At 33.9% G+C, this 13,018-nt stretch overlaps 1 protein-coding gene across 1 annotated transcript in view; it reads left to right on the plus strand.

Moving 5' to 3' along the window:
- The window catches only part of LOC127555412 (protein argonaute-3), a 73,025-nt gene that overhangs the window by 20,127 nt on the left and 39,880 nt on the right, over positions 1 to 13,018 (plus strand). The window contains exons 3-4 of the mRNA XM_051987678.1: positions 1,368 to 1,576; positions 4,768 to 4,904. Of these exons, the coding sequence (XP_051843638.1) occupies positions 1,368 to 1,576; positions 4,768 to 4,904 (346 nt within the window). The remainder of the gene's footprint in view (positions 1 to 1,367; positions 1,577 to 4,767; positions 4,905 to 13,018) is intronic.

Consider the following 13,018-nt stretch of genomic DNA (forward strand, 5'->3'; position numbering starts at 1 on the left):
TGAAACACAAGGCTATGCATATATAGGTCAATGCTGAAAAATTATTCATGCATATGTTTTGAAAATTAAAAGCTTTAAAAAAAAAAGATGCTGGATCTCTTCAAATTGGTTAACTTTCTTTTTATAATCTTGTTTTTCTTGGATTGTTCTTTTTTCTTTTTTAGTTTTTCCTCAATTTCATTTGACTTTTGAATTTTTTGGGGGCAGGTAATCATTTACTCTTTGGGGTTGGAAAGGCTTTTTTTTTTTTTTTAAACTTCAATATCCTCCTCTTAAGATGAACCTTGATCTTCCCTATTCCCACAGTAATTTTCTATAATTGAATTATTTCTTCTTTGTCTGCTCATTAAAAATAATAATAATAAATAAGAATTTGTTAATGTAATCACTTCTAGTCCTTGGATGGAGGGGATAGTGCCTCTGAATTCAGATCCTCTCCCATCTGACCTGGATCCCCAAAACCAAGAATTTCATCTTCCTGTAAGTGCCCACAGCCAGCAGCTTTCCTTTCCCACTGCTTCTGTTCTTACTTCTGTAGTGGTTCCTTCTTGACCAGGGTCTTATCAGCAAAGTTTCCCTCAATCTTCCTAGACTCAGACCCTCAAATCCCCACACTGTCCAGGAGGTGAAAGTTCCTGTGGTTGGGGCTGAAGCTAACTAAGAGCCTAACTAGTCCCAGGGCTCTCCCAACTCTTGCTATTTCTAGGGAGCTAGAAGGTGTTTACACTTCATACTGGCCAAAACTCAGTCCTGGGGTCTTTTCTTCTGATCTTTTCTGGTTGTTCCAGAAGGACTACTGTTCTGCCCCAGATCTTATTTGTTTTTCACTGGTCTTTGTTTGCCTTGAGGTACAATTTTGTTTTGTTTGTGGGGGAAATCTGGAAAGCTTGAAATTCTCTGACCCGCTCTTATCTTCCCACGATCCTCTCTAATGTATTATTTTTTAAAGCTTTCATGTAAATTTGCATTTTTACTTGGTGTTTTTGCAACTATCACTTTAGTATTTTAAGGCATTTGTGTTCACTATTATATGCATTCTGTCTCTGCTTGAATAAGTAGTTTTTAACAACCAAAAAAAAAAAATCAATCCTTTTGTCAACATTTTAGTGATGAAGTTACTTGACTACAGCCTGGCTAGTCTCTCCATTAAAAGTACTCTTTAAAGTCTTGTTCCATGTTTGAAGCCTTTTTTTCTTTTGATGCAGGATATGGCTTATAACGTCTTACTGACATAGTCTTGATAGCCTAGTGATGTCCCCTCTGCCATGATGAAGCTTTGGACCTTAGTGGAGAACTTGTAATTAAAGATCAAAAGCTATGTGGTTATGTTGTTAGATTTTGATTTGGTTATTTTTCCCTTTCAACAGGTAGATTTGGATGTTACATTGCCTGGAGAAGGTGGAAAAGATCGTCCTTTCAAGGTGTCAATAAAATTTGTTTCTCGGGTGAGCTGGCATCTGCTGCATGAAGTTCTGACAGGACGGGCTTTACCTGAACCTATAGAACTAGACAAACCAATCAGCACTAACCCTGTTCATGCTGTCGATGTGGTGCTACGACATCTACCCTCCATGAAGTGGGTCTTCTTATTTTCTTTGTAAATTTTTTTTTAATGAGGAGTGATTTGTGCAGATTTTTCTTTGAAATTTCCTCACTAGGTTACTTATGTTGATCAGGCATAACATATACAAGTATAGCTGTATTTTCCTCCAAGATCTGAAGTCTTATACCTTATTGTGTCAGTATTCATTATATTTGTATTCTGATGGCTACTTGTGGTAAAATAGACATTGTGGTAAACACTCATCTTTTGTCTTAGCTGATTAATTTTTACAGTAGTCTTAATGTTTTACATGTAATCTCATTTAATCTTCACAAAAAAAAAAAACCCTATTGGGTCATATAAATATTGTTTACATTTCTCAGGTGAAATTGAGGCTTAGAAATTCTGACTTGCTCAAGTCAATGGTAGAATTAAGGTTAGAACTTAGGTTTTCTGATTTCAGGCTTGTTATTTTTTGCGCTAGACTGCAATATCTTTATTCCTACATTTAAATCACCTTATATTTTAAAATCTACTTATCTGGCTCTGACTCAGCCAATCAGTAAAGCATTTGGTACGTTCCTATCATTTCTCAGGCACTGTCCTGGGCACTGGGTTACAAATACAAAAAATGGAGCCTCTCAAGGAATTCGTATTCTGATGAAGAGATAACAAATACACATATAAATTTTATAGAATAAGTGTAAAGGAAACAAATACAAGGTTATTAGAAGGGGCACTAGCAGGTGGAAAATAGAAATCAGAAAAAGCTCCTTCATGTAGGAAATGGTGCTTGAGCTTCCTCTCAAAGGAAGAGAGGAATTCAGAGGTAGAGATGAGGAAGGATTGTTTCCAGGTATGGTGCATTCAACGCAAAGGATATTGTGGGAATAGGGACTAGAAAGATGACCATTTGGAATGAATCACAGCATATGGGAAAGATAGTGATATATTGAATACATAGATTGGATTAGATTTTAAAGGGCTTTTAAAGCTTAAAAAAAAAGAAAAAGCCCTAATCATATACTGGGTGACCTAAATTCCTATGCTGACTTCTTCCATCATTAGTTTTCTATGGATCATTGAGATTCAGATTATCAATAGGATCTTCTTTGGCATATCAGATTAGAACACTAGAATCATTAGGGCCCCTGGGCCGGGGCTGGCCAAGCCTGGGTACCATTTTACTGTGCTCGACTTTAAGCTGAGCTAGGCTGGGCTAAGCTGCCCTCTTGTACCCAGTGGCTCTTCACCTATCTCTAGGCTTTCTTAAGGGAACTTTAGGAAACAGAGCCTTTTGTTTGCAGGTTGCAATTGCCTATTTCTGGTCACTCTACATTGGCACTGGCAGATTTATTCCTGTTGCCCCTGAATTTCTGGCTCTTATATAGTTCTGGTAAGTCATTTAGTATAGTTTGTCATTGTGTTTCTTGATCATTGTCTTTCTCTCATGCACACATAAGGTCCTTGCTAGAGTAGGCATGTCTACGTAGACTCCTGTTCAGGCAACTATCTTGGCAGAAAGACTGATAGTCTTGTTTCAGTCTTCATCCTTCTTAACCTGTTTTCTGTTTTATTGGACACTATTGATAAATTTCTTCTTTGGGTTTTTATGAAAATTCTTTCCAAGCTCTCCTCTCTGTGTATAGATTTTTAATCTTCTTTGCTGGCTTATCTTCCAAATCATGGTCTCCAACTGTGGATGTTCCCCCAGGTCTCCTTCTTAGATGCTTTTCTCCCCCTATTGATTCTTGGTAACCTCATTAACTCTTTTGCTTTGAACTATCATCTCTCTGCTAGTAACTCCTAGATCTATATATCTAGCCCAATCTTTCCCCTAATTATCCCCATTTGAATTGAATATTTATATTGGATATCTTTGAAGTATCTCAAAGTCAGCATGTCCAAAATTGAACTCATCTTTTCCCAAAGCCCATTCTTCTTCCAAATTTCCCTATTTTTGATGATAGTCCTACCATCCTTCTATTATCCTTCATTGGCATTATTTTCAATTCCTCATTCTCCTTTACCCCATTTTAATTTAGTTGCTATCTCTTTTTATTTCCACATATCCAACCCATTCTTTACACTTACATAACCACCATCTTAGTTTATCACCTCTCGAGTAGATTATTGCAAGGGTCTCCAAATTGGTAACTTTATTTCAAGTTTTTTCTTAGTTCATCTTAACACGTTGCACTCTTCTGACCACATAACTTATCTACTCAGTAAACTCTAGTGGCCTTTTAGTCTCTCAAGATAAAATAAAAATATTTTTGTTTAGTTTTTTAAAACTTCTTAAACATGACCTTATAAGACCAGTCTTTCTAGGCATTAATTCTCATTCTCTGATTTAGTCTAACTGGACTTCTCTCCACTCTTCAGTCATGACTATCTCCCATCCCTGTAATGCCTTCTTCCTTCTAGAGCCCCTCTCTTTAAGATGGAGCTAAAGAACTCTTTTAAACTTAACTTAACTTAAAAACTTAAGCTTTTCTTGATTTCCACCCCCCAATTTTTATTGCCCCTCTCCCAAATGACCTTGTGTTTAAGTATTTTGTATATATTTATATTAACTTTATAGTTATGTTATATATACATGTTATATTGTATATACATATTTACTTACTGTCTCCCCCATTAGAATGTAAGTTTCTTTTGAAAAAAGATGATTTCATTCCAGTACATGTCATAGATATGTTTTAAATTCAGATCTTTCCAATTCAAGTCTGTTCTTCCGTCATTTGCCTGGCTATCTCCTGTATAGTAGAATCTAAATTACTAGTATGTTGGGAACGAGTGTTTTATTGTGCTACCACCTCATATTTTAGTTCAGTTATAGAAGAATATCTCTTTTGTTTATAGCAGCTTTTTATACATCAACAGTTATATAATCTAGACAGCATTTTCTAAGGCTTATAGAACTCTTGAATTTTTAAGCCATGTAACTTCTTGGAATGTCAAAATAAAACACTCATTCTACCAAATATATTTTTTTAAAAAATTAACATTGAGTCATGATGAATAGTTACAATCCAATTGGGTCCTTTTTCTTTTCCCTGACTAGGAAAATGTTCCTTTTATTTTCATATATTTGACATTTCTAGTTTTTTGATAATATAATTGTATATGTGACAGTTAAAGTTTCTAATATGTTCTAAGGGTCGTTTAAAAAGTCATGTAGGAAATCAATTGAATACAAAAAGTGATTTTTCTTTTTATAGATATACCCCTGTGGGCCGTTCCTTTTTTTCTGCTCCTGAAGGATATGATCACCCTTTGGGAGGGGGCAGGGAAGTATGGTTTGGATTTCATCAGTCTGTTAGACCTGCCATGTGGAAAATGATGCTCAATATTGATGGTAAGGAATCTAATTCTAGATTGCAATATTGGTGTAACTTTTGTGTAATGTGATTCTCTGATAATAAAATTATACATTTGCATTTTTTGATAAGACTTTGCAAACCAGGAAAAAGAGCCTTTTAAAATTTCATTAAAGCAATAGCTTTCCAAGAATCTTATGATGTTGTTTACAAGAAACACATTTGAAGTAGAGAGATACATACAGAGGAAACGTAAAAAGCTGGAGCAGAATCTATTATGCTTCAGCTGAATTAAAAAAAAAAGTAGGGCTAGCAATCCTGAACTCAGATCAAGCAAAGACAAAAATAGATCTGATTAAAAGAAATAAGGAAAGAAACTACATCTTGCTAAAGGATACTATAGATAATAAATTAATATTAATACTAAACATATATGTACCAAGTGGTATAGCCTCCAAATTCTCAAAAGAGAAGTTGAGAGCTGCAAGAAGAAATAGACAGCAAAACTATAATAGTGGGGGAACTCAACCTTGCTCTATCAGAACTTAGACAAATTGAACCACAAAATAAACAAGAAAGAAGTTAAGGAGGTAAAGAGAATTTTAGAAAAGTTAGATATGATAAACCTTTGGAAAATATACTTTTTTCTCAGTGGAACATGGAACTTACCCCAAAATTGACTGTGTGTTAGGGCATAAAAACCTCAAAATCAAATGCAGAAAGGCAAAAATAGCAAATGCATCTTTTTCATATCATGATGCAATGAAAATTACATGTAATAGAGGGCTGGGGGAAAAAAAGACCTAAAATTAATTGGAAATTAAATAACCTAGTCCTAAAGAATGAATAGGTGAAACAAAAGATCATAGAAACAATCAATAATTTCATCCAAGTGAATGATAATAATGAGACAACATACCAGAATTTATGGGATGCACTCAAAGCAGTTCTTAGGGAAAATTTTATATCGCTTATTTGAATGAAATAGAAAAGGAGAAGGTGAATTGGGCATGCAACTAAAAAAGCTAAAAAAAAAAAAAAAAAAAGAACAAATTAAAAGACTACAATTAAATACCAAATTTGAAAATTTGAAAATAAAAGGAGAGACTGACAAAACTGAAAGTAAAAAAACTATTGAACATGAAAAAATTAACAAAGTAGATAAACCTTTGGTATCAACCAATGAAGAGGAAATTAAAACAGTTGCTATTTTGCCCAACTGTATGACAGTAGATTTGATAATCTAAATGAAATGGATGAATACTTAGAAAAATACAGATTAACAAAGTAGGAAATAAATTACTTAAATAGTCCCATTTTAGGGAAAAAAATGAACAAGTTATTAATGAAGTCCTTAAGATAAAATCTTCAGGGTCAGATGAATTTATAAGTGAGTTCCACTAAACATTTAAAGAACAGTTAATTCTAATACCATGAAAACTATTTGGAAAAATAGAGAAAAAAAGAAATCCTACAAAATTCTTTTTATGACACAGATATGGTGCTGATACCTACACCAAGTAGGGTCAAAACAGAGAAAGAAAATTATAGACAAGTTTCCCTAATGAATATTGATGCAAAAATCTTAAACAAGATATTAGCAAAAAGATTACAGCGATTTATCACCAAAGTAATAACACTATAACCAAGTAGGATTTATACCAATAATGCAGGGCTGGTTCAATATTAGGAAATCTATTAGCATTATTGATTGTATTAGTAACTAAACTAACAGAAATATGATTATATCAATAGATGAAGAAAAAGCACTTGATAAAATTCAACTACCATTCCTATTAAAAACACCAGAGAGCATAGGAATAAATGTTTTCCTTAAAATGATCAGTAGCATCTGTCTAAAACATCAGCAAATATCATATGTAATAATAATAAATAATTTAATGATAAAGATAATAATAAACAATAAATAAATAATAAGCTAGAAGCATTCCCAGTAAGATGAGTGAAACAAGATTGTCTACTATCACCAATATCTTCAATATTATACTAGGAATGTTTGCTTTAGCAATAAGAGAAGAAAAAGAAATTAAAGGAATTTGAGTAGGTAATGAGAAAACTAAATTATAACTCTTTGTGGATGATATGATGATATACTTAGAAAATTAACTAAAAAATTACTAGAAACAATAACTTTAGCAAAGTGCAGGATACAAAAAAATCCACATAAATCATTGACATTTCTATGTTACTAATAAAGTCCAAAAGCAAGAGGTACAAAGAGAAATTTAAAATAACTGTCGATAATATAAATTATTTGAGAGTCTATCTGCCAAGACAAACTGGGAACCTATGTGAACACAATTACAAAACACTTTATATGCAAATAAAGTTAGATCTAAACAATTGGAAGAATATCAAATGCTCACAGATAGACCAAGTTAATATAATAAAAAATGACAATTCTATCTAACTTAGTCTACTTATTCAGTGACATATCAATCAAACTGCTGAGAAATTACAGAACTAGAAAAAATAATAACATAGTTCATCTGGAAGAAAAAAGATCAAGAATTTCAAGGCAATTAATGAAAAAAATGCAAATGAAGGTGGCCTAGCTGTACCAGATATAACACCATATTATAAAGCAGCAATCATCAAAACCATTTGATACTGGATAAAAAATAGAGTAGTAAATGAGTGGAATAGATTAAGTTTACAAGTCACAATAGTTAATAACTATAGTAGTGTTTGATAAACCCAAATACTTCAGCTTCTGGAATAAGAACTCTCTATTTGACAAAATTGCAAGGAAAATTGGAAAATAGTATGGCAGCAGTAGCATTCCAAAAAAGCCTTTAAAAAAAGCTTTAAATAAGGGTGTTCAAATTCATTTCATTGAAGTATTAAACATGGTGTTTGCACATAAGAAAAATCAAATCCTATTACTGTGCTCTGAACAGAGTTTTCTGTTGACTAGTTTTTGTCATTTTAACTCTTAACAAGCAAGTTTTTCTTTGTGAAATTTACAATTCATAACAACAAACTGGAACAGTTATAATGACCAAAGATATTAGGTTCTCTCTCCCCATCCTTTCCTATGTTCTCACACCTTACTCCCTACATTTCAGCTCTACAGCTCAGCTATACTGCCCTCTTTGCTATTTTTTTAACAGGATACTCCAGCTTATAGTTCTCTTCATTTTCACTGGATGTTCCCCATATTCGGAATTCTCTCCCTTTTTTATATTTGCTTCAAGTCGTAGGTAAAATGCCACCTCTATAGAAGACTTTTCCCAATCCCTTTTAATTTTAGTGTCTTCACCTGGAATTATGTGTATGATATATACAGATACATACATACATATATGTATGTGTGTATATATATATATATATATATATATGTATATGCTCTATCTACACATATACACACACACACAGTATATATGTACTATTTAGGCCGTGTGTGTGTGTGTGTGTTTGTTTGAATGAGCAGAGTTGGACAAAGTCATCAGCCTTACTGTTTGAATGAGCAGATTTATCAACTTTATTTTCTCTTCCAAAATCATTGAAGGATGAAAGCTAACGACTGGTTGATGACCAAGGATATAGTAGATGACTGGTTTCCATTGCCTGACCAAGCTCTAAGTGCTCCACAGCTCCTGCTTCATCTGCCTTTACGGCCTTTGAAACAAATTAATCTCATTTGCCCATTTCTGCCAGGAGAAGGCTTTCACATCCTTGGGATAGACATCTCTCTAATTCACCAACAACAAGTTTAAATTAAGGCCTACCAGTTACCCTCAACCTGGTTTAGCTTGTTTGCCAAGATGGTTTATGGGGGTGTGGCAGCGGCTGCTAGCTATAGCTTCTTGGAGTCACAAGTGAGAGTTGGGTGAATCAGATGGAGGATGGGAAGCCCTGAAAAAGGCTTGGCATGCCATTACACCAGAAGTACTAGTCTTCCTGAACATTCCATATATCCCATTACACATTTAAACAATACATGTATGTGTGTATTAAAGGGGTGTATGTATTTCCTGTAGGAAGCTTTTCCGAATCCTCTTTAACACATACATTGCAGGAAGCTTCCTATAGGAAGCCTTTCCCAATGCCTTTAATACATATACATTCACTAATCCTAAAAGCAAGGCCTTAGAATTAAAGGGATTGGGAGAAGCTTCTTTTATTTAGAAGGTGGGATAGAATAGAAATACAGTTACAAAGTTTCACTTGATAAATCTTGTATGCATTGTTGTTTTCCCCATTAAGTGGTAAAGAGAGGGATTGTTTTTGTTTTTCTTTGATCCTCAGTGTTTAGCAATGTCTGGAACATAGTAGATCCCTAATGAATGCTTACAGATAGATATCACCAAGGGATTCCCCAAGAAGCAGTTATAGGATGAATGTTTAATATTTTTGCAACTAAATTATTTTAAGGAATATATTGGAATTACATTGAGCTTTTACAAATAATAAAAGATCAAATGGATGAGTATTAACTAGAGAAAGTTTTTATTTTGCTTTTGGTAAATAGAAAGGAGTGAGAGAAATAATCCAAATTTTATGAGAGTTCTCAACTATCACTTATGACTAGGAAACACACACATAAATAATACTCCACTGCTGAACCAAAAAGGCAACAAAATGAAGGACATGAGAAGGAAGAGTATAAGATTTAACAGTATGGCAGCAATGTTAGTGACTGGAATATTGCATATAGTTTCAGTTAACAAACTTTGAGACAAACATCCTAAGGCTAGAGATGACTATTCATAACTAGAGGACAAATTAATAATAATTAGAACTTTAAGACTCATGATGTTTGAGCTAGAAAGGGACATTATAAATCTAGTTGGGGACTGTATGAAGAATGAAAAAGTGAGAGTGGAAAACAGTTTTATGACTTGCTATCAACACCAAATAGAGAATCTCATAATTGATCCTGGCAGTGATTGGGAGCTACTGAAGCAAATTAGGGAGGTGATGTCAAATTTGCAATATAGGAAGATGATTTTGGTAGCTGAGTGGAGGAGAGAAGAGGTTATGTGTGAGCGATATTATGAAGGTTAAGTAGACAGTGTTTGGCAATAGATTGAATATGAGGGTTGAAAAAGTGAGGCATCAAGGATGACATCAACATCATGAGGTAGGATATCTAAGCCCTGAATAGCAACAGGAAAGCTAAGAAGAGAGGAAAAGTTTGGGAAATGAGTACAATTTTGGACATGTTGAGTTTAAAATGTGTATAGAACATCTTTGGACATGTGATCCGGGAGGTCAGAAAGGTTTAGGACCGAATAAGTAGAATTGACAATCATCAACATAGAGCTAATTGAATCCATGGGGCTGATGAGAATAAATTTGTATAAAGAAGAGAAGAGGGCCCAAGACAGAACCGTATGGGACACCCAGAGTTAACAAGCATGATTTGGCTACAGCTATAGACAAAGAGTCTGAAAAAGAAAATATCATAGTTAGGAAGAAAATAGAGATTTGTGTCATGAAAATCTAGAGAGGTGAGTACTAGAAAAAACAGGGTGATCAACAGTATTAAGGCTACAAATATATAAGAATGAAAATTGAGAAAAGGTCATTAATTGGCAATTAAGAGATCTTTAGCATCATACAGGAATCACAAGATTTGCTTCATGTCTTTCTGATAAGATCTCCTTTCAAAAATATATAAAAATTGATTTAAATTATAAGAAGTGCCATTCTCAGGGGCAGCTAGATGGTGCAGTGGAGGTAGCACCAACCTTGAAGTCAGGAGCACCTGAGTTCAAAATCTGGTCTCAGTCACTTAATACTAACTAGCTATGTGACCCTGGGCAAGTCACTTAACCCCAGTTGCCTTGGCAAAAAAAAAAAAGAAGAAGTGCCATTCTCCAATCTATAAAAGAAATAAGAATGTGAACAGCTAGTTTTCAGGGAAGAAATCCAAGCTATCAATAAGTGCATGAAAAAAAAAAATGCTCCAAATCGCTAATAGGGAAATATACATTTCCCTATTTCTTAGCAGCTCTGTGGTTTCAGATCATATCAATAAAACTGACTAAGATCACAACAAAAATGAAAAATGGCAACTATTTAAAAGAGCTATGGGAAACCAGATGCATGAATACAATATTGTTTAAGCTGTGAATGAATCCAATCATTCTGGAAAATTTTGGAACTATATCTATAAATCAACTAAACTGTCCATGGTCTTTGATACACCCTCTCTCTATATATACATATATACATTACACACACACACACACACACACACACACACACACACACACACACACTTAAAATATACATAGTTACATAAATTTGAAGAGAAAAGTTTTAAGTGGAAGTTAAAGTTTAGAAGTCTGTAGAGTTGAGAGTGAGAGAGAGAAAAGGAAATGGAGGCATCTATTATGGATAGTTATCTCAAGTTATCCACAGGAAGGAAGAATGGAAAGGGACAATAGTAGGAATAGATAGATCAATTGAAGTTTTTTTTTTTTTTTTGATTTGTTTGTTTTTTTGAGAATGGGGTAGATAGGAGCAGAAGCAGCTAGATAAGAGATTGAAGATAAATGGAAAAAAAAGGGGGACGATATGAAGGATAGTCTACTAGAGGAGACAAGAATGGAGTGAAATGATTTGTGCATGTTAGGGGGAGAAGGGCCATCTCTTCATGTGAGTCAGATTAAGGAGGAGATAGTGGAGAAAGGCCCTTGAGGCAGTGTAGAAGAGGGAACTCTGATCTCTTTTACCTCTTCCCTTTTCCCAGCAAAATAGAAGTTCTTAGCTAAAAGGGCAAAGGATAGGCTTCTATTGTAGATGACCTCCTCAAGGAATTTAACCATAAAAGAGAATTGAGATAATGGTTAATAGCTAAAAGGAATGGAGAATTGCATTCTGTCATATATCACAGTTAACTGCATAGTTGAGGGTCAAGCAAAGTATGGTAGTGAGTACTATTAGAGGAAGAGATTATATTTACTTGGTGGCATTGAGAAGTAGTACCCGAATTAGACCTTCAAAGAAGGGAAGTATTTTAAAAGTGGCAATGAATTAAGAGCACAATTTAAAACAAAGGAATACACAGAAAAAAGGACATTAAGTTCTAGTTTTGCTTGAATATAGGCTAATTTTTCAACATTAATTCTTACTAAACCCTGTGTTCCAATTCCTCCCCCCTTTTCCGCATCCCCTCCCCTAGATAGCAAGCAATCCAATATTTGTTAAACATGGTAAAAATATATGTTAAGTCCAACATATGCATACATATTTATTCAATTATCTTGCACAAGAAAAATCAGGTGATTTAGGTTTTAAGCATGGACAATTAGGATTATATGGTGTTGCCAACAAGAAAAGTAGAATAAAGAAGAAGATGATAATTTTTGGATGTATACTAACTAGATATTTGTATGGAGATTCCCTGTTTGGAATGTGGGGCTATAGTTCTGAGGAAAAAACTGGTCATCTGTATAAAAGTAGTGGAAACTATGGGAGTAAATGAGGTCTTCATTTATTCTGATGAAGGCTAGAAAGATAGCTCAAGGATAAAGACTAATGGGACATTTATATTTTAGGAATTGTTTGCTCCTCAGACTTTGAGAATTCATTGTGACATAAACCAAAGAGCAGAGTATCTGGGAAAGATGGTTACATCACATAGAGAGATAGATATACACACATACATATATATACATACATGTATAAACATACACAAACACATGCACTTTGGAGAGATCACTATTTGATACTTATATTCTGATATATCTGAAAGAGGGAAACAGTTTAGTATAGAACATATATACAGATGCCATTTTAATTTGTATCTTAAGTACTTAACAAAATTGATGTGCTGAGACATCAGAAGGAAGAGGTCATTTCAGACTAATGTTCAAAAAAGAATTCATGGAAGAACTATTCTTGAGCCTAGTCCTAAAAGATTATTAAGATGTCATTAGCTTTGCTATAGCCAAGACAGAGTATGACACAGAGCAAGGATACAGAGATACTTTAAAAGACCTTGAAAAGTCTATGGAGAGAGATGAAAGCAAAGGATTTATCACATTTCCTAATTTTGTTGAAGTTTATGTATTGGATAGGTTTTTTTTCTAGATTGCCATTTCTTGAAAGTTGAGATTATGTATTACTCAATTTACTATTTCCCAAACAACCAAATATGGGACCTTGTATAAAGGTT

Source organism: Antechinus flavipes, chromosome 3, assembly GCF_016432865.1.
Source record: "Antechinus flavipes isolate AdamAnt ecotype Samford, QLD, Australia chromosome 3, AdamAnt_v2, whole genome shotgun sequence".
NCBI lineage: Eukaryota > Metazoa > Chordata > Mammalia > Dasyuromorphia > Dasyuridae > Antechinus > Antechinus flavipes.